General features: G+C 39.1%; 1 protein-coding gene across 1 annotated transcript; it reads right to left on the minus strand.

Annotated features, from left to right (window-relative positions):
- Window positions 1-1031: 1031 nt before the first annotated feature.
- spon2a (spondin 2a, extracellular matrix protein) lies at window positions 1032-20796 on the minus strand. Its single transcript, XM_065266492.2, has 6 exons — window positions 20662-20796; window positions 14666-14894; window positions 10272-10492; window positions 4627-4818; window positions 2578-2752; window positions 1032-1923 (listed from the first exon to the last, which is right to left on the minus strand). Exons 2-6 carry the CDS (start codon window positions 14892-14894, stop codon window positions 1736-1738), a joined length of 1005 nt encoding a protein of 334 aa, XP_065122564.1. The 5' UTR covers window positions 20662-20796; the 3' UTR covers window positions 1032-1735.
- Window positions 20797-23499: the final 2703 nt, after the last annotated feature.

Genomic DNA, 23499 nt, shown 5'->3' on the forward strand with positions numbered 1-23499 from the left:
GTTAAACATATGACTGAATATGACTGAATAAGTTACATACAGTCGGCAGTGTTAAAATGCGTTTGTATATCGATTTATTTCAAGATACATTAAGCTAGCTAGCATTTCTCCACAAATATAAATGCGTCTCTCGCCTGCACTCCATGACATAACGTCCTTTATTTTTGACAGCTGTCAGTGAGAGGAGATGATAGTGGGCGGGGTTTTGTGTGACGTTGGCCTGCAAATGCAGATACGATGGCTGAATTGCGTTTACATTACACTGAGATCCGATCACAAAGCGTCCTCGACTACCTCTGCATCAGGGCACACAGATCGGATAACATTCCGAACACAAACGCGTTTACACTTGTCTTTTCAATGTGTATGTAGAGAACATCCGGATACAGGTCGCATGTTAATGCCAAGTGTAAACGCAGCCTATGCGTTTGCAACTCCAAAGCGATCCGATCGAAAGTGGTTTCGACTACCTCTGGATGTGGTTGAAAGTGGTCGAAAGTGGACGAGCTCAAAACGTTTTGAACACCGTTTACACCTGGCATTAACGTCGTCCACTTGTGATCCGATCGACGAAAACGCATGTTAATGCCAGCCAAGTGAAAACAGCCTCTATCTGTAAGCAGTTTGAGAAGGGACGATGTAAAAATCCTCCACTAGATGGCGACATTTCAAAAGACATTCACAGTTTATAAAAGGTTTTTGCTTGAGGTTTTAAAAATGTGTGGTTTCCAAGAAAGAAAATATAGCAATAGTTTGCAGTTCTGCTTTATCAGAAAAAAATATAAAAACTAAATACCATTAAAAACTAAATGTCTACATTCAGTTCAGCTACTTAAAGAGAAGCACAGCGCTTACAAGAGTATGTAATGAAATATATAAATGAGTATGATTAAAAACATGAAATATATTACAATCATGCTGTGCTTAATATAAGCTGAAAAATTATGATTTCTAGATTAGTAGCTAATGTTTAAAAGTTTCTGTCCTCATCCATATGAGCACATTATTTTTAAATTAACCATGTGCCGTACTATTATAATAACCTCTTTATTTAGTATATCACCTGCACTGGTAAATATAAACGTGACAGGATTAAAAAAAACAAGTGTGAAACAAGACACAAATAAATATGTCATCATGAGTTACACAAACATTTGGGCTATAAGATCATGTCTGAAAGCCGCTGTGTTTATAGCTATTTTGTAATTATTATAATGTAATAATGTTTGTTAATATTACAAAAAAGTGACAGTATAGAGTTGAGTCCACATTTTAATAGGAGAAACATAAAATACAACATATATACAACATAATAACGGTCCTTTATGTGATAAATGAAAGATGCCAGTGAATGTGTTTTGTGCACTTGCTCACAAAGTGATACTGGATGTTGGTTTATCAGCTCTTTTAACATAATAAATCTGTCTTTTATAAAATTCGACCATAAAAGCTGAGACGTAGTGTCGGTCATTATCAGACTACTAATGGACTAACGGTTCAACCTGGATTTCACAGACAGAGTCACATATTGGCAATAGTGGGCGATTATGTCAAAATACATTGAGGTTACTGCAAATACAGCACTCATAAAGTCTCTATTAACAGAATACAAGCCATTCTTTTCCAGTGAGGAGAGAAGTCCATGCCTCTCCATCATTCTGCAGCAGTGCCTCAGGAATGGCATGAGGCTCAACTGGGCAGCGTCAAAATGTCTGTGCCAGCATGGTGACTGGCATCACTGATACGCCAGGCAGTTGTGCAGCGTGCACTCCTCTTGTTCCTCCAGCTCAGGGCACGGCGTGCCGCTGTTGGCGGGTTTCAGCAGGATGTACCTGGTGCGATGACGCAGCCCGCCGCGAGAGCATGGACCAGAACATAAACCCCAGGATGACCACATCGATACCTCGCAGTCCAGCGGTGTTTCTGGAAGGCACGCAGAAGGGATTAAAAGTGTTGCCTGGAAGCAATCATTTAAATGAATGTTTTTTTTGTGTGCATGGTTATGCACAGCTAATTAAAATAAACGGGCCTGTCTCGATGACTGAGAGGGTGGTCATGTATCCTAAATAATAAAAGAGGCATGTGTATTTTACAGTAGGCCTGAGAATACAACCGTGAGAGTCTCAGTCCAAATGTTACACATGATTCTAGCAAAATGTAATGGAAATTTTAATTCTGAAGCCCCTAGATACGTGAGAAATTAAAAGCCGATGCGCATTAGTAAGTGGATAAACACGCAACTTTTCACTGAAGCAAATAAAAGTGTTTACCACATGTGGTGTCCATTAGGCTTCTCATCAAGTTTTATATAAAACCGATAAAAAAATAACACTGGCAACACGTGAACACATGGCTATGGTAAACCAAAACAGCTGGAGGAGGACAATGCATCGTCACACAGGTTTTAGTGATTTTCTTGCCAAATAAACAGCCTTTTCTGCACCAAATAAAATTTTTGCAACAGAATAACCGCTATAAGATGCCGATTAAAGACATAAAATGGTGGGACAACTAGCCACAGTGTTCCTTTAATAAGCAAAAAGTCAAACAGGAATTTGCATGTGTATGCAAACCTACCTGAGAATCTCTGAGGTTTGCTTAGGTCGGGCAGAATGTGATTAGAGACCCGGTTCTGTTGACGGACAGGTGAACGGGGCTGCCGCTTCAACCAAATGGTGGCCAGGGGTGGGAGCTCGGTAAGCCGAGGGTAATAGAAGGAATTTGCTGGGTGGTTTGGGTTTTGGGAGGTGATCTGCATGTGAATACAAAAACAGTGTTAATAAATGTTCTTTTCTAGGCTCAGTAAGTTTAAAGAGACACTTCACTTTTTAAAAAAAATATGCTCATTGTCCAGCTCCACTAGAGTTAAACATTTGATTTTTACAGTTTTGGAATCCATTCAGCCGATCCCAGGGTCTGTGTGTACCACTTTTAGCATAGCTTTGCAATCCATTGAATCTGATTAGACCGTTAGCATCGTGCTCAAAAAATAATCAAGGACTTTGCTCCAGTACCATGGCTCCAGCAGGCACAATGATATTATGCAGTGCCCAAAAGACGTCCCCTTGGTTACTTTCAATAGCAGGGGACTATTTTCGGGCACTGTGTAATATTATTGTGCCTCCTGCAGCCACGGTACGTCAGCAAAGTCCTTGATTATTACGCCATAATGAGAGTATAGTTCCTAGACATATCTACCTAGAAAATCACAACTTTTAATTTTCTGTCGGTCTTCGTACACGATGTAACTACAGAAGAGTCAAGTATTAAATAGGAAATATATCAAAACTCTTTGTTATTTTTAGCGCGATGCTAATGGTCTAATCAGATTAAATGGATTGTGCTAAGCTATGCTAAAAGTTGTACCACCAAACCCGGAGATAGGCTGAATGGTTTCCAAAACGGTAAATATCAAATGTATAACTCTAGGGGAGCTGGAAAATGAGAATATTTTAAAAAAGTGTGTCTTTAAAAAAAATTGTCCCTTTAATCCTCCATTGCGTTCAAAGATTTGTTGGCTCAACTTAAAAAAGTAAGTTACCTGGTTAATTTTGAGTTAATTCATCTAATACACTGGTGTGAAAAAGTTTTGATCCCCTTTCTGATAATAGTTTTTTTTTTTTTGGCATGTTTGGCACACTTTAATGTTTCAGATAATGACAAGCACAAAATGCAATTTTTAAATAAAGGTTTTTATGAAGGGAAAACAAAATCTAAACCCACATGGCCCTGTCTAAAAAAGTGCTTTTATGCATGAATTCTGCTGTCTACTAAAAAATCCTGAAGGACATTGCCCGGCCATCTGTTTATGACCTCAAGCTGAAGCGAACTTGGGTTCTACAGCAAGACAATGATCCAAAACACACCAGCAAGTCCACATCTGAATGGCTGAAGAAAAACAAAATGAAGACTTTGGAGTGGCCTAGTCAAAGTCCTGACCTCAATCCTATTGAGATGCTGTGGCATGACCTTAAAAAGGCGGTTCATACTCGAAAATTTTGCAAAGATGAGTGGACCAAAATTCATCCAGAATTGCAAGTTATCGCAAATGCTTGATTGCAGTTGTAGGTTTAGGGGGGTAAGGATTTTGGATTTTGTTTTCCCTTCTTAATAAAAACCTTCAATTAAAAACTGCATGTTGTGTTTATCTTTGATTAATATAAAAATTTGTTTCATGATCTGAAACATTAAAATGTGACAAACATGCAAAAACTTAAAAAAATCATTAAGTAACACTAACACTGTATTAGTCAAATAAAAAGTTGTGTTGTAAATAATAATTTCAGGCAACCAGGTAACCAACGCTATCTCATGAGAATTCATACATATTTTACAAGTTGGCTAATATGTATTAATTCATACGACCACATTCGTAAGTTTTGGTACGATTTGCCTTGATCCCTGTGACATTGGGGTTAGGGGTTCGAGAATCGTACTTTTTTGCACGATTAACTTCGTATGAATTGATATAAATTAGCCAACTCGTAAAATATGTACGATTTCTCCTGAGATCAGGCTGAGGAAACTTACTTTTTTAAGTCGAACCAACTTTTTTACAGTGTTACACAGTATTTGTATTGCACAATGAGTTCTCAGAAGCGACTGAATCGTGGGAAACAAAATCACCATGGTTATATTCTCTGGGGGTGTCGTCGGAAAGTTCGGAGAGGAGAACGTGAAGCCGCTATCCGTTCCGGCATCAAACGGGTGCAGGTCAAAGGTCAATTCCTGTTTCCATTGCCCACCCTCACACAGGTTCAAACTGTCCACCCCTACGAACCAATCCGGGCTGGGTATCACTTTCACTATGAGAGACAGCTGTGAGAGAAAGACAAAACGTTCGGTCATTTACATGTTCAAAACATACACACGCAAGCCGATTTACGTTTGGCAACAACATGCTTTTCTCAGCATGCAGCGCTAACATAATTGGCTTCATAAGTCACAAATGAAACCTTTCTTTGTAGCCATTTCCAGTATTTTCCACTCCTTCCTGTGTATGTTAGGCTAAACCATCTGGATTTTTTGTGCTTTAAACGGTGATGAATGTTTCCTTTTTGGCTATGACCTCATTCAGGAAGAGCCCTTCGGTCAGAGCAGTATGAGGGAATAGCCACACACAGTCATACGGGGAGAAATGAAGAACAGAGTGACATTGGCTATTTCAGGATGTAGACGAGGCTGATATGCAGCCAAAATGGCCCTGAACGAAATTCATTCGTCAGACAACCACTCAGATGTGTGCGGATGAATTTATATAAGGGAGATTAGGAAAATAGATTTGCAAATTTATTTCACAATAAAGACAATGGGTTTTTGAGTGTTTTTCCAGACTGTTTTCTTTCAATGTGAATCAAACTATGAGCAATAGGAATAGAGAAGCGTGTTTTAGTTTAGTATAGTTTCATCTGTGATTTAACAAGCAAGTGATAGAATACGTTATCTCCCAAAAAAGACAAGAGATAATTTCATGTTCGTGTTAGACATTCATATACATAACCAAATTTGAGCCACATGGGCCATATACACTCTTATAAAGGTGCTTCATGGTACCATTTAGTTTTTTTATGGTTCCATGAAGAACCTTCAACATCTGAAGAACCTTCAAAAGTTTATTTGTGATGAAAAAATGCTCTTTAGACTATAAAGGTATAAACGAAATAAAACATTGACTGAATGGCTTTTTGTGGAACCAAAAATGGTTCTTCTTTGGCATCGCTGTGAATATTTAAGGTGTGAACCCAAATCTGAGTAATTGTTTATCAATTGAAATGTGTAATACTGACAATAGCCTAATTCAAGTTTAGGATGAGCTTTGAAAACAAAACACAAATAAATCTTCAGTTTGCAATCATACATCCATATTTGGGTAACAGTTTTAGGTAAGTTGTGCGTAAAAAAACACACACATCTAATCCAGGCTGGATTTACTCATCTGTCTGTCACGTCTCTCTTACGTTCTCATTCTGTGGCTTTTCCAGGAATCCCTCCTGCTATATCAATTTCACTGGCATCGCAGGCGAGCGCTGCCTCATCCCTCCGCTGTCTCTTACAGAGCAGATGCCCTCTTACGGGCATAAAGTCACACCGGCACAAAATTCTCACCATTGCAAGCCAAACCAGTCCCGTCGTTTTGCTAAAAGAGCGTGTCAAAGGAAAAATAATACGCAGCTCATCTGTTCCTGTGCCTGTCTGCATGTGCTGCTGGAGCACGCTGTGGTTTCTTGCAAGCCGCAGAGCTCCTGCTGTCTGGTTCCTTTTAAATGCATAAGAACCTCACGAGTCATTTTGAGGGGCATTTCGCTGTTTTTAATTTACTTATTTCCTGCTGATTTCTGTGTGTGTGGGAATCCGAAATGTGACTCCGTATGTTTTTTTATTATTTCATTTTCTACTTTTTTTTACAATCAGACACTGAATTTTTAGGATAGTTTTTAAATAATAACACTGTGTCTGCAGGTCAAAGAAAAACACTGTCTGTCCTGTACTAAAAAAAATATTCATTCAATTTACTCAATTTTTTTAAGTTAAGTGGTTGCAATCAATTTATTTAAGCTACATTTAAACAAAAAAATTAGAAAGGCAAAACAAAAAACTTTTGTTTAAATGTAGCTTAAATAAATTGATTGCAACCACTTACCTTAAAAAAAATGAGTAAATTGAATGAATTATTTTTTTTAGTGTGTATCTCAGCATTACAGATGGATAACTATCTATTCATATTAAATTATATAATTTCCATAGGACCCTGAACAACAAAACCAGTCATAAGGGTCATTTATTTTAAACTGTGATTTATGCATTTAAATTAATAAGCTTTCCATTTGTATGATTTGTTAGGGTATAGGACAATATTTGGCCGAGATACAATCAGAATCTGAGAAAATCTGTGAAATCTGAATTTTTTGGCATTAAATGAACAATGTATTGTTGGCTATTGCTAAAAACACCCCTGCGACTGGTTTTGTAGTCCAGGGTCACATATTTACAATGTAAAAAATAACAAAGAGAAAGTAAGAAGTGTAAAACTTGCCACAATTGAATGTATGGGAATTGTTGGTCAATTTTATCGTCCCTTATCACATATTTGTTTAGAAGTAACAGCACAAATATTTAACACAATCTTTATGTATTTTACGAGGTTGTTAATTTGTATGAATTTTCAGCCCTATACGTTGGGTTTAGGGGTGTGGTTAGTGGGTAATATATATCATTTTGTTTTTTTTTCTTGTAATAATTGTATGTTTTTGTACAGTCATTTTGCAGAAATTCATAAGAATTAGCTAACTTGTGAAAGTATGTATGAATTATCATCAGGTTGCAATTAGGAACAAGCCACAATATTTAAAAAATGATTCATGTCTTTACCTCAAAGGTTAAAAAGGCACAGTTCACCCCAACACTCTTCCATCACTCCAAACCTGCATGACTTCCTGAACGTTACAAGGCTGAGTACCAAAGCGCTGTAAAGCTTCTGATGTCATACGTTATATACATTCAAGAATAAAGGTCCCTAAAGATTCTTTTTCCAGCTGTATGAATCCATAAAAAACTTTAACATCCATAAAACCTTTCTGTTACACAAGATTCTTTGTTGTGGATAAAGCTCTACTACACTGTAACAAAATCTACACTGGTCACACAGGTCAAATTTTGTACCCCATCTGTCACCGGGCAGTACCCTTTAAAGTGGGCATTTTATGAGACATTTTTTAAGACGTAAAATAAATCTTATAAAAAACGCGTTTTAAGCCGTGATAAAATACCGAGGTAAACCCACGGTTTTTTATAATTAAAACAATTGTTTTGTTAGATTTGTTAGATTTACTGCGTTTGTATCAGCTATTATGGCAACCACTAACTGCGCAAATTATGCCGGTCTTCCTGGATTTCATAATAAACATTAAAATGCCAGTCAAAACGACAGACTCATGTGCCTGGCAATACGACTACCATTAGCTGTAGTGGCTCACAGGAAGTCTTACACAAAAGACCTAAAAAATGGTGGCGCCCACATTTACGTCAAAAATAAGGTGGATAGGTGGGAGCAGAATTGTGCCGTTTTTAGGTATGTCCTTTTAAATGCAAATGAGCTGATGAAATGCAAACATTGATCACCATAACAGTGGTTTGTTGAAATTGAAACTCAATTGTGCTGTCGATTATTTTCTCTTTTCTCTCTGCGCTAAATGGTGGTGCCATGGTTGGATAGTGTAGATTAAGGGGTGTTATTATTGTAATAAGATCCCCTTATAACATAGGGAGCAAAATCTGAATGACCTATTTTTTACATGCTTACAGAGAATGGTTAACCAAAACCATAAGTTACTGGGTTGATCTTTCTCATATTTTCTATGTTTACAGAAGCACTGGGGACCCAATTATAGCACTTAAACATGTAAAAGGTTTTTTATGATATGTCCCTTTAAAAGGTCCTAATACGTACAGGCACAAAGGTGAACTTTTGGAATGAGTACAGCCCCAGTGTCAGTTGCGGCATATATTTTGACCATTTATACTAAGAGTAAAACAAATTATTCGTATTAAAAGATGTTTTGGAATATGGTTCCTCTACCTATTGAGAACCTTTTTTTCTATAAGTATAGCGTTGTGTGGGAGTCCTTATTCATTGATGATCCTTTGTTCCTATAAACTATTGAGAACAGTTGTGTGTTTGGGTTGTGGACACCAAAACTTTTAAACACAACTTTCACTTCACGGCGCTAAGAGCTGAGTGCGGAAAAAACGCAGAGCATCGGCTTTCAGTGCGAAAAAAACCGCTAGCTGCTAGTTCCATTGGAAACAATTGAAAACATGCGCCGGCCGCGGGGGTAAAAGCTTTGGTGTGCACGCCCCTTTTGTCCACAAACAAGGACAATTTGGCATCTCCAATTCACCTAACTTGCATGTCTTGGGAGGACTGTGGGAGGAAACCAGAGTACTCATTATTAACCCACCCTGACACAAGGAGAACATGTTAACTCCACAAAGAAAGTTCTCTGGACCTATACGAGGTTTAAACCAGGGACCTTCTTGCGGTGAGGCAACCCACTGAGCCACTGTGCTGCCCACCCACTATATATGTAAAGATTATTTAAATGAATAACTTTCATGTTTGGATAAGGTGTTCCTGTGAGGTAAACGGCTCGGTCAAATCCCTGACACTAAGTATGAGTACTTAGCAAGCACGTCCATTAATAACAAGTGAAGACATTCTCACAGTTCTCACATACACCCAAATGGGAGCTTGCAGTCTCGTGCCAAGGCCACATTCATACCCTCACACTCGTACCTCAGTACCCTGCAGATCTATAAACAGCAGAGACTGCAGACATGTTGTGGTTAAATGGCAGCAGGCATTGATGCCAGGCGCATTTCAGAGTGGTTGCCGTTTTTTGACAAGTCTCCTTTATATACTAGTAGGCGTTGTGTATAAAGATACATCATGTAGGTCACCAGCAACACCAGTGCTGCCTTTAGACCCATAACTGTCTGACTCATGGGTATTAACAAATATTCCAAGATAAATATTCAAGAGCCAAAGAAAGGAAAAGTTCCCCTATCTGCAAAGATCTGGTGGGTGCAGCACAGAAGCCGGAAGGGAGGGAATGAGGGTTGCGGTCGTGAGGTCTGGAACTCTGGATGTGGTTTTGGAAACCTGCTTTGGTTCGGTCTTTCACTGTATAGTATATGTATAGAGGAGACCGGGGCTAATTGTCACACTTAACTCTATGTGAATTTTGTTTATCTGTTGTGTTTTTATCTGTAGCAATTTTGACTTTGACCTTTATGATAAAGGCCTTGTGATGAATTCTGTGCGTGACAACTAACCCCGATCTTCCCAAAATAGGCCTGCATTACTAAATGTAAATGGTTGATACGTCTCTTGAGTAGTTATGCCTTATTCATTTACTGTAGGTGACCCAATGCAACGCAAAAATCTTAAAACTTAAAGAAATTATAAAACCGAACTGATATCAATTTTAATGTAGGAAAATCTGCTTTTTAATTGATTTAGACTTGCATCATCTTTAAAAGCTTTTGTCTTGTTTTTATCTTTTTTCGTTTTGCTCTCCCGTCTCTTCCGTAAAATGTGTTTAACCATGGTTCTCATTTTTCGTTTGATTTATTAGACATGGTGTGCAAAATGTGTTTTACATCTAGTTCTTCATCAACATGCTCAAACATAATCATGTAGCAGTTGCAAAACGTTTGTTTTTCATTTGATTAAAATAACTGTGGATGTCTAGCAGTGCTCCTGCCCATCTTACCAGAGGACTCCTGGGCATGAAAAGGACCTCTGTGGAGCTGTGCCCGATGCCAGATGGGATTCCAGCGGTGCGGTACATGGAGCCCACTACTCGCTTCTTTCTCGCCTCCTTTGCAGCCTTCACCAGGTCCACTGTCAGACCCAGCTCTGCAAAACTCTTCAGGCCATCACTTGCCGTCGCCCCCTCCTGCCAGAGCCGATATTGCTCATTATGGGTTACAGCTGTGCAGAAGGACATTGAGTGATGAGTGCATTTTGTTCAGTGATTTTGCATTAGACTGTTAAACATTACCACCCCAAAGACTTAATGAAATGAAAATCTGCAACACACGAACGCACTTTGCTTTATTCTGTGATTGCTCAACACAGTTTCCACTGGGTGCTAGGGCTGCTCGACTAGGCAAAATCATAATCACGGTTATTTTGGTAAAAACATAATAATGCTTATTTAACACAGTTACTTACTAACCTTTTTATTAAGTGAGTGTTGCAATGGGCTACATGTGTCAAAGCAGTGGTGGCTTACAAACACATCAGTCCAGCAGCACACAATTTATATTCAAATCACACAATAATTGTTTTATTTTGATTATCTTGTTTCTATAATTGTTTAAATTAAAAATTTTGTTGAAATCAAAAACGATTAATTGCACAGCCCTACTGGGTCCTGCAACTAACCTGAGAACTTGACAATGGTTCACCAGTCATGTAATGCAGGGGTTTTCAAACTGGGGTCCGGGGCCCCACAAAAGGTTCCAAAGGGTCCCAAAAAATAAATAAAAAAAGACAAACATTGTCTAAAGTCTACTGTTTAGCCAATTATTTAAGTTTGAAAATAATTTGCTGTCGTTAATATCAGAATTTGTATTTATCTTACACAGTTTAAATATTTCTTTATAAAACAGATGGATACTACCCTTTGCTGTAGTTTCATTATATGTGGGTTTCACTATTTGTCTTTGCCATTATAATGTTAAAAAACACTGATGTAATGAACTTTATTTTGGTCATCTGGCTAGGATTGGAGAATTCACGAATGAATCACTCTCCAATAGGTACAGAAGCATTTAAATCAGTTTGGGAGTCAGTTTAACTTTTTAAACATTTCAAAAGCAAAAAAGAATAAGACAACATGTAACCAGGGTCCAAAATATCACTCACCAAATGCGTAGCATCGCGTTGCTCGCTCTTGATTACCCGCGGGATTTAACTTTGTGTCATGCGAATTTTTCGCTCGAGTTGAATATTTTCAACTTGGGCGAAGACACGGTTGAGGCGAATAGCGCGTGTTTTCGCGGTAAAAGCGCCGCCCATATCGCGTAATTCGCATCGCCGCACGCGAGGACGCGTCTGATCACATCTTGGCAATGACTTTGTATGTAACCTACTCGCGCAAATCGTTGAACTCGCGTCTGGTGTAAACCCACAGTTAGAATTAAGGTATAGCAAGAATCTGCGTCTCATACTGCCAACAAAAAAAGCAAACATGATGCGCAAAAATTAGGTAGTGTGCACACAAAAGCGTTTTCAAAAACTTGTTTTGTAGTTTTGTCCGCACTGAGCGTCGGTGTTGCGGCCACTGTGATTGGCTGTTGTCCATGCTTCAGACAAACCTTCCGTCAAGCGTTAACACTTCCATCCCGTATGAATGTACCATTACAGTATGGTCACACGGGGCGTAAGAATTAACACTTCCCATTCACTTTCAATGGTTGACGTCATGCTTTGCTGAACTGAATTGTAGATCCATCTAGGGCTGTGCAAAAAATCGACTGCGATTATCATGTGGGTGTCATCAGTAAAGCCGGTTCGGTGATTAGAATTAAATCGCCATCAGCTGCTTTCAGATGGAGCGGCATTTATTGCACAGACCCGTAGTTCACCGAGAAGCTAGGCAAAATCGGGTTCATAATCGAGGAAAATCTATTCCGATTATCTATGAGATTTTGCCTAACTTCTCGGTGAACTACGGGTTCAAGAAACGCATCAAGAAACCGTCAGGCGCGTTTTTCCTAGCAATATAAAAAGCAGCACCGCCTTGGGTTTCCAAACACTTAAAACACGTTTGGTGTGATTGGCCCCTAGACTTGTTCGACTTGCGCCAGCATCAAGAACTGACAGGCATATGACGTCAAAGTACCGTGAGAACGAGTCCAAATTAGACTTCTTTGTATGATTTTTCAAATTGCTTATGCGGTACCTTGACGTCATCCTCCTGTCGGTTCTTGCAGAACTGCATAAAGTCGAACGCACCTATTACAAACTCACAATGAAGCTCAGCTTTTTAGTGAGGATGGATTACAAAGAGTCTCGCTTGTATGCATGCGATACTGTACACAAACACATGAGGAGGGTGAGGTAAAATAGGAAAGGCCAGGTGTGAAAAAGAGAATGAATGCATGTATCAACCTAGCTAGCATGTATTTACAATGAACAATATTTTTTTTTACAGCATTTATTAATCATTTATTAATGATTTGACCACAGTTATTCATTATCTGTTTAAGTAAGTGGATGGGCATCAATTAATGTTGATAAAGTTGAAAATGTTTAGGTTAATGTTAATTAACATTACAAGTGCTGAGACTAAATGCTGTAGAAATATTATTTATTGTCAGGTTAGGTAACTAATGTAGTTAACATTATTGCACAGTGTTACCTAAATATGGTTAGTTAGTATAGATACATTTTCTCAAGCCACTGGCAAAAAGTTGAAGGTCTTGCCTGTAATTTGACAGCGAGGAGCGAGGAAAAGGTCAACCGCAGCATATGTAGCGCTCAATACTTTAGTAAAGTGCCGTGGTCAGGTTTCTATTCGTATATCGAAAGGCTCATGTCCCTGTGATTATTTGGTTGTCTTCAATGCAAATTTGAAAAGAAAATTAAAAGCATGTACCAAAAACAGCACAACTTTCCACAACAATCCATGTTGTGTATATTTCAGGTCCAAAGCACAAACAAGTTTACCGGATAAGGACTGGAATGTGAACAAACCCGTAACCTTGAGCTTGACCGATAGTGATGCTTGCCACTACACTACAAATACCACAAATTAAACAAAAACATGCCTAGAATTGAATCGCATTTAATCATTAAATCTTGATATGACAACAGAGGAAAGAGCTGAAATGATGTCTTTGAAATGCTTTCAGCTTCTTTTTAATGTCCTACTGCTTTCTACATAGTTACAAACCATTTTGGTCTGGCAGACTCCTGCTCTGGGGAATGAAAGAGATACAAGTGAGAATGACAGGAAGGCAGGCAGCTTGTTTGGCGCGTTGACACGTCTCGTCTCTCCACGCTACATGTCTGACCGCCTTGGCACAAATGTGGACAAAAAAATCTAAGAGACCCGACCTCAGCCAGCTGAGCCACAAACCACAACCGCCTCCCTCCTTTTTCTCAATCTCCAACTTTCTCCCTAATTTTCTCATCCTTCATCTGGTGCACTCGTATGTATGTACGCATTCACAAAATCTTTTGATTTGATACAAAAATGTGCGGTTTTCAACGTAATTGTGATACAGTAGTGATAAATGGACAAAGTGATGGAGGCAAAGCCATCCAGGAGGCACACGAAACCACACAGTCATCATCTCGTCGCTCCAAACCACAGCCTGAACTTTCACGATCTCTGGGTTGTAAATGTTTTGGCTGAAGTCGTCCGCGTCTGCTGCTCGTCTCGGCTGGTGATGACGGCTAGACCGGTGACACCCAGAGAGCACATTCTCAGAAAGTGCGAGCACACGGCGATCACATTAAAGCGGTCATCGTCTGCCTGCGTGTATCATGTATTTATGGAAGAGGCATAAAAGCAAAGGGCGAACCTGCAGGGCAACCCCTGTCATCTGGCAATGGTTAGTCTCTTCCAAATCATCTCTTTGTCTCTGCTTTACTCATTAGGCTGCCTCACTCCCATATGGGACAGTGCTGGGTGTCGCAGGTGATGTGCGTAAGTTTGGAGGGTGTTTGGGGCAAATTTGCAGGGTTACAGGCCAGCTGTGAGTACTTAGTGTCCTGACATATGGTTAGGCAAGGATCAACATAGAAGTCTGAATGTCCTCATCCTTGATAATCTAATGTTTTAAAACAACCCAGGGGTTATTTTCTACCCTTTCAACCCTTTTTCAACCGTATTTAGACCATTTTTGGATCCTTCTTCTATGGCGTCATATAAAACCATTATTTTAATAAGCGCAGTTTGTTCTGAATGGATAAACCAACTGTAATTTACTGCTTTGAGTGTCAGTCGGAAGTTCTTCCTGTCTAAATGACTGACTAAAAGGAGCTTCAATGTCTAGCAAACATCACGTCTTACTAGTTAAAAGTCTGACTCACAATCTACATTTACGTCTGAGCTCTCAAAGTTTATAGCCTCACACCTCTGAGTCTTACCCATTAATTTGGACCACTGTGCAGGCGGTCGGAATAAGGGATACTGTTTCGGGAACGTCTGTGGACTCCAGTGGCCAGTGAACACCAGGATGTAAGAAGCGGGGCTTCGAGCGGTGCACGCTGTCCCATTGGCCAGGTCCACCGGGGCAGCACAGGACAGAGTGAACCTGAGGACCACGAAAAGCAGCTGCTGCAGCCAACCAGGAACAAGGATCTCTGATGACATCATCTGTGTGAGGAAAATAGCCAGTTAGTACGGTACATTGCTTATTGAAGAAAACGTACAGTTTGTTTCCGTTTTATTGTTGGTATTAGCGAATAAAAGCCACGTGCAAAGGCTCTTGGAGCAAATATGTCTAGAAAAAGGAAATTACGTAACTTTGGATCCTAAACCAAGACACTTTAATCCTCTTTTCAGCACACAAAAGCTCGCTCTGAATCAGAGCTCAAAGACAGACTGTAATAAACTGATGTAAAAAAAATTTATGACCCACATGAAAAATAGCTTAAGGAAACATTTTACTGTCCTTTCAAGAGAAAAGGACACTGAGAAGTACTTTAATAATAGAATTAAAGAAATAGAAGAATATATATAGTCTGTCTTTATGCATTTTGGTCAAAGCCAATATGTCTTTCTTCTGCGCACTTAAAAATAATGTTGCCTTAAAGTTGTACGTTTAAATCAAACAGGCCTGGCTTCAGTGGCTTGTTACTTAAAATTTTGATATAAAGTTGATAAAAAAGTTAAAACTACTTAATAAATTAATCTGGTGAGTTAATGTGGAAACACACTGTAAAAAAAATGCAGAATGAAGTTAAAACAACTTGGATTTGCCAGTCAATTCAACCTGCTATTTTAAGTTTTGACCTGTGAATAGTTGATATAACATAAAAACAAGTTTGCACAAAAATACAGTTTTTTTACAGTCCATATGCAAAACCCTCTATGTGCGTCTGACATGTTTTCTCATAAATGAGCATTTTTATCAGGCTCTTATGTTAAGGTTCAGTAATTTCAGTAATTGAAATGCCATATTTTCACAAATGTCACTTTGGTCATTTCATTGGTATTTAACCAATTTGACTGTCTTTCGCTGCAAAACCCTCTAATTCCTTGTTCACACTGTCAGTCCATATCTGATTTTGGTGCATATCAGATTTGACAGACTCACTGTCCATATTGTGCATCACAACTGTTAAGATCTGATCTGTGCGTCCTGTAGCGTTCTGCTATTTTCCGGATTATCTGCACTGTTTCTATGGCAATGATGTCGCGCTGGCACAACAATCTGATCGACATCTAACGTTGTAGAGATGGACTGTTCCAAAGTTCGCACTGGAGTTGCATTTACATGAAGTGACATTATGATGCAAGCAAAAAGCTACACAAATGCGATCAGAGTGGTCAGACTGAAATGGATTTCCGGAAAATGCAATTTGAAACGGAAAACACCTCTGGATGTAGCCTAAACGGATTAGAAAAAAACGGATTTCCTGCTATTTTTTTGTGTTCACACATTCTAAATGTGATTGGATTGCAATCGGATATGCCCTAAAATTTGGATTTAAACTAACAGTGTGAACAAGATCTAAGTGCATCCAAGTTTTTTTGCCAAAAACCAAGTAGCACCTCACTGCAGAACACGACATCCAGGGGGCAGGGTTACATACAGATCCAGGGGTGGAGCAGGATCTCTCCCCACTTTTTTTACCACAAGACACGTCATACACGTGTTGTTGCGTTACCATTGAGTCGTAACTTTCTTCTTTTTTCTTTCTTTTTTTGAGTCGTTATTCTTTTGTCAAAAAAACAAACTTTACTCCAATATGACTACAATAAAAGTAGTGTCTTCAAAGTAAAACGTAAGGTTTTTATTATAATGGCTGCGTCCGAAACCGTCCTACTTCCATCCTATATAGTATATGAAAAGCAGTAGTAACAATTCATAGTGTTTCAAAAACAGTAGGCGAAAAGTACCCGGATGACCTACTACTACCTGCAAGATCCTGAAGTGTTCATTCGATGGACACATTGCTATCCCGTGAGCCCCCAGAAGAGGAGTTATCCAATGAAGAAGACGACAGACGGGCGTTGTTTTATTAAAAAATGTCCGAAGCGGTAACACAGCTCTATTCAGATGCAAATACAAATATTAAACAGCTGTCCCCTTGTGTTTAAATTGCGCTTGTTTAACATCATTCTGGTTAACGACTAACTTGTTATGACGAAGTATGTAACATATTGTTTCAACATGGCGGATGTAGTAGCCTACGTCTAAATTCATTCATACTACCCATATTCATACTTTATAGTACCTACTGTTTTAACTGTCGATGAATGGGTACTTTATCTTATTCATTAAATCTTCTTACTACGTAAGAATAAATGAATACAGTATAAATATGCATAATTAATAACATATATTACATGTTATTCAGAAATTAATAAACTTAATCTTGTTTCAACGCATCTTTGCTTACAGCTATTAGGAAACAGGTTTTTCTCGCAGAAGGTTTACTTTTCTTACAAAGCTAATAAAAGATATCAAATACAAACTAATGCCTATATATTTACTTGCATAGCAACTAGCTGTGTAATAAGTGTGATAATGTACAGCCAAAGAGTTGTTATAGGAAATAAATCCCTTTAGGGTGATATTCTGTCCCTTACTTCCCCTTAAACCTAACTGTGATCATTACTTACTAAATTATGAATTTATCCCCACTATATTATTAATCAAACGTAGACTTATATTGATAAGAGCAAACGCTGGTTCATCTGTTGGAGCAAAGTATATAAAGTGTGAGGAGTTAGATCTAGATCCAACCTCGCCCCCCGGACGTCACGTTTTGCAGTGAGGACCATCTCCAAAAACCTCCACTTCTAAAACAATCTTGGGACAAGACATAGTAAACAGTTGCGAAATCACTGAAGTTGCAACTAGAAACCTTGCAAATTATGAAAGTCAGAATTTCAAATGTAAAAACGAAGAAACTGATGCACACATAAGGGGCACTGTGATGAATGTGGCTGCCACAAGGCGTTTCCCACTTTCACCCTAAGAGGCTGTTTACACTTGGCATTAACATGCGTTTTCGTCGATCGGATCACAAGTGGACGACGTTAATGCCAGGTGTAAACGATGTTCAAAACGTTTTGAGCTCGTCCACTTTCTACCACTTTCAACCACATCCAGAGGTAGTCGAAACCACTTTCGATCGGATCGCTTTGGAGTTGCGGAACGCAATGTGGTTGAATGTGTTCGAACAGCCACACGCGACCGCCTTCTCTCCGCCCATTTATCTAATCTGAGGTATTAAACACAAATTTTACGTCTTTTTTTACTTCTGCCGTGAACATACCGTGAACAGCGCTATTTTTAGGCTTTCATTGATAAAACTACTGCGGGTGTTCTCCGTAGTTTCGTTTTGAAAGCGTGAAAGTTGCGCGATCCTATTTCATCAGTGGCGCTGAAAATTCAGAGAAAGCTCCACTAAATAAACGTACAAAACACTGTGCAGCATGTATACTTGCTAAACAAGCAGCAGGCTCCGACATAATATAAGTTTGCGTCCATATAAACTCATAATTACTCCAGCTCGGGTTTGAATGACAGCAGAGAGACTCGCCCACCATCTCACAGACCACCCCCTCACAGTATTCAGGACAGATGCGGTCGAAAGTGGACAAAAGAGACGGATTTAAATACCAGGTGTAAACGTAATGTGTCTCTCTCGTCCGTGATCCGATCGATGAAAACACATCTTAAAACCAAGTGTAAACAGCCCCTATCTCTCTCCAGTCAGACTTTATTGTTCTTTCTGAATAAAGAAATATATTTGGTAAACCTCCTGTAACCAGGTTAAAAACTCAATTATAATTTCGACATTTGTGCACCGTTGTTCATCCAATTCGTATTTCATGCACTTAGAGGACTTTGCTAAAAAAATAGGTAGCGTTTAGTGGATTCTGCCAGCAGACTTGTATTTCTGAATGGCCTGAGGCCGGGATTAAGTGAATTTGAACAGAAAGTATTTGATGAACGTTTTATACGTGCCGAGAGCATTCGCTTAATATCATCATCACATTTTTGACGAAGGTGGCGTTTATTGCCTTTTGCATCTGAGCTCCTTGTATGGCCTATTTAAGTTCCACATCTTTGGATTGTGGGATTTAAAGGAAGATATATAAAGAATCTTATCACTCCTACACTTATCAAAAGATCTCATGAGGTCTCAAAAGTCAGCCAAAATATTTCCAATTGTCAAAGTTATTTCATAATACTGTAGACTGACTGTGTATTTTAAATGAGTTGAAGGTATGTGTGATTGAATCGACTTATTTATGACTAGATCAGGGACTCCTGCTGTCATATCTCTACCCTGTGTAAATCAAGCCCTGTTTTCTCTCACCCAGGCTTACGACTGATCCCCTTCTAAATTAAAATAACACAACACCAGCGATCCCCGACTGGGTTATTTTAATCCCGCGTGTGATTGTGTGTTAAGTACGACCAGCTTAGACCCGGCAGAAGGCTTTCAGCATGACTGCATGAGATTCTGGGATCTGCGCCGTCTGCCACCATCTCATAAAGAGGCAAAGCGACAAAGGGCACGAGTTCATCGCCACAGGCTCAGACTATTGCTTATGCCCCGTCCGCTGGATCCCTATAGTTTATAACAAGGCACGATCAAATGACAGGCTCTGCAGATCAAAGACGCAAACTCACCGCCTACCCTCTTCTGGTATTTTTATGCTTGCCCGGTAAGTCATTAATGGAGGTTTAGGTTGGACATATGTATGATATATATCATTTATACTGTATGCTACACAGTCTAACCTAAACCTACATTAATGATTACAAATATATATAGAAAGTGAGTGTAACGAGAGAAAGCAGAGTATGGGGTTATGCTCATAATGAACTGGATTATGTCATCCACAATGACCTCATGTCTAATAGACCGCAGGTTTAATGGGACATAAATAAAAATCTTATGGGCAGGCACGCAGAGGTCCTCCTGTGTGGTTAGCATTTCATTCCGTACTTAGATTCTCTGACAGTCGACGGATCCGGTTTCGGCATCATTTGGAAAATCTGAATTGTCATTCGACGGTGGAATGCGAGGACCAGACACACATTACTGTTTGTCCTCTAAACAAACAGATCTGTTTTTCGTGGGAGTCTGACCAAAGCATCGCCAAGACAATGCCACATCTGTGTGTCCGGCATACTCAGCATTTCCACGCGTCATCCGCTGACAATTAAAACTTTCCAAATATTTTGATTACCAGTGGAGGGTGACATCTCGCATGGGTCCCAAACATTCCCAGGAACACATTTTCCTTATTATCTCTTTTTCTCTCTTAGGGGCCTGCACAGTAAAACAAATAAAACCTTTACCATTAACAAAGTCCATAGCTGTTTGGGACGAATGTAGGCACTTGCCAATGGGTGCAGATGCTGCCCCACGTTGACCTACAGCAAACCTCGGTCTGTTTGCACAATACGCGCACATATACTCAAACATCCAGCGAATATCGGCTCCCAGCAGGACCGAGACACAATAAAACCGGGGCGACGGATAGGTGCCAAAGAAAAGAGCTTGCGGCTTCTTGCCACTTAAGGGAAAAAACAGCTTAAGCGTACAGGGAGAGCAATTACATAGCCGCACCCAGCAAGGCTTGCGTGCACTTCAGAAAGAGGTCAAAAATCTTGCCTCAGTCGAATGCAAACTTCAAACCGTAAGGCTTTAAAGCAACAGAAATGAATGAGATGGGAAAGAAGAGAGGGTTTAGAGCGGCACATGTGCTGAATCACTTAAGCACAAGGCCATTCGTTTTCATAGACATCAAACCTGCCGAAAAAGACTGTGGGTAGGTTAGTACATAGCAAAATTGCTACCCATATGTCTTAACCTTTGCCACAACGGCCAGGTATGCGTGCATTCATATAAGTGAATAGTGCAATATATGCAGAAGTGATTCCTCTTACCTGGCTGTTGGACTGCAGGACCGGCTTTGCGGAGATGTGCACTAGAGATCCAGACACCTCTCTTTCTTTTGCTCTTTCCCCTCCTCTCTTTCACTCTCTCTCCTCCCCTGCCATTCTTCACCCCCACCCCTCCGTGTATGGGCTGTTGGGTACACACACACACTTTCTCTCTCTTTAGTGTAACAGTGTTGCTCTCTTTTAACTCTCTTTGTCTTTTCCTCTCCTCTGAGAGCACACAAAGGCCCCTGTGTTGCGTATGAAGTCGATGTATTCATATATGAATAACTCGGCTGTCACTTTAATCTAGCTGTGGATTCCTCTTTGCGTTTTGCTCGCCAATTTCAGTAACGTCACAGTCGAGTTTCTTGAATTTGATTCAGTTCCAGACGTTTGAATCAAGTTGACTTAAATCTGCAGTCCGTAACTTTTATTCAGTTATTGAGTAAATCAGTGTTCAAAACTCAATATCCTTAGAGCCAGTTCATACCAAAACAAGAGTTAATATCATTGGGACTTTTCAACATCTGTAGAGATTAAATGATGGACAAGAGATGACTTTTTCAGGTAACGTGATTTACGTTGAAACATTTGGTTTTTCTCTAGTCAGAACAAATGCGGCAGATATATTACTGGTTTTAAGGACATTTTTTTCGGAAATATGACTTTTAGGATGTACTTCTTACTGTCATGTTGATGTATAGATGGTTTCAGCAACAACAACATAAACAATTGGCTTTAGTAGCCCAAACTTTACTTCCGGTAGACTTCCCAACGTGATCTTATGAGAATACGTGTGTATTTTTAAGTGAAGTGTGGTTTTACCAAACATACATTTAGGGCTCTATCTTACTGCCGGCACAATGCAGCGCAATGCGCGACGCAAGTGTCTTTCGCTAGTTTCCACCCTAATTTTCACGTTTAGCGCCGCATTGTTTAAATAGCAAATGCATTTGCGCCCCCTTTTGCGCCCATGGGCGTTCTGGTCTGAAAACGAGGTGTGTTCAGGCGCATTGTTGGCGCGTTGCTATTTTGAGGCAACTAAAATAGACTACGCCATTGACCAACAAAAACCTGGTCTAAAGTCTAAAGTCAATGGCGCAATGTGTTTTATGTTATTTAAAGAGCGCATTAGTAAAATGTGCCTATACACGGGAGGACAACGCGGGTTTGCTTATCACAAGGTACATGAATGCGCAGCAGCACAAAAATGCTTTTAAATATGAAAGATTAAAGGATTGAATGTAAAAGATTATTATTGAGTCTCTTGGACATAAATGAGGACTAATTATGAGACGTTAGAAGGCGCAAAGAGCTGCTTCACCTGCAGCCTGGTAAGTAAATAAATGCTTTGCTTTAAACAAATGCGTCTGTTTTTAAATGTTTTTTTTTTTAATGCTACCTCACGGATTTATTGTATATGATGACTCTGTACCTGTGGATATGGTGGGATGAGAAACATTTTTAAGTAATGCTTAAAAAAACTCTTTGCTAAAAAAAACGCTGTCCAAAGTGCTGAAACGTGAGGAGAGCCGTTTGTAAATTCATTATCTCCTGTTTGTTACAAATAAAGTATTTTTAGAGTACAAACCTTATCTTACATACTTGTAAATTATTTTTTGATGATATTGGATAGCCATACATTTAAAGCAATTACAAGCCTGCTTTTTACTTCCATGACTAAAAGAAAACGGGTTTTAAAGGTTTTAATAAAAAAATAACAATTTCAATACAAGTGAAAAACAACACAATTATTGAACATTAATCTTAAACTGGGGATCTTCTTCCTCCGCTTAGTTTTTCAGTTTACAAAGTCCGTCATCTAAATAGGGATTAGACATAACGCCAGCGCAACTGGCTTTTAAAGGGGATGAGAGCTGTGACTCTCATTGGTTTACTGCACGTTACGCCCAAAATACTCCCATTACAATAGGACCTACCCTTTTCGACCATGCGCTCGGCGCAAAAAACATTTTTCCCATCGTTAAATTAGCAAAAGTGGATTCGGACACGCCCATTTAGACGTTCCGCTGTGCGCTTTAGACAATGCGTTTAGATCGTTAAAATAGTGCCCTTAATTACTTTTTTATACACACTGAACCGTATAATACTGACGTGTTGACAGGACTTATACATTAATTATTGCGTATTAACAGCTTTACAAACGTACAAATTTGTATGTATTCCTATTCATAATTATTGAAATAGTGGGCATTGGGGTTTCTTACTCATATTTATGGCATGTTTTCAGTCATATTTCCTAATTTATTTAAGACTACCTTATTCATTTACCTAATGAAATATTTATGACTTTTAGAGAATTACACAATATTAGACAAGACTGCACTTTAAAACTTTAAAATGAATAACATTTCTGTAATAACTGAACCATTTTGTAATATTAAGTTTGTTTGCCTTGACACACAAAAAGCGTTTTCTCCTATGCTTACACGAAAACACAACATAAATTCACAAAAGATGTTCATTTTATTCATTCACTGTAATCCACATCTTTAAAATTCATATTTTGAATTCAAATTTGATTGTGAGTACCAGATCCAAATTCATCCCTTTATTTAGCGATCTTGACCATCAGCGACTGTAAAATCTCAAATCTTAAACAGTTTTGAATTTAAATTTAAATATTGCGCCTCAAGAAGCTTTACGACACATTGCTTTACAGCAGTAATGTCAAACGCTCATTGGCTTTTGCGTGCTACGACACAGATTTGTGACATTGCCATCTTTCAGTCGAAAGTTGAAATTTGAAATTTTGAAAATTTGACAGAGAGCCTCAAACATGAATGTTTCCTCATTCTTATGTAAACCTTGTGCATGCAA

This window comes from Paramisgurnus dabryanus, chromosome 16, assembly GCF_030506205.2.
Source record: "Paramisgurnus dabryanus chromosome 16, PD_genome_1.1, whole genome shotgun sequence".
In the NCBI taxonomy this organism is placed as follows: Eukaryota; Metazoa; Chordata; class Actinopteri; order Cypriniformes; family Cobitidae; genus Paramisgurnus; species Paramisgurnus dabryanus.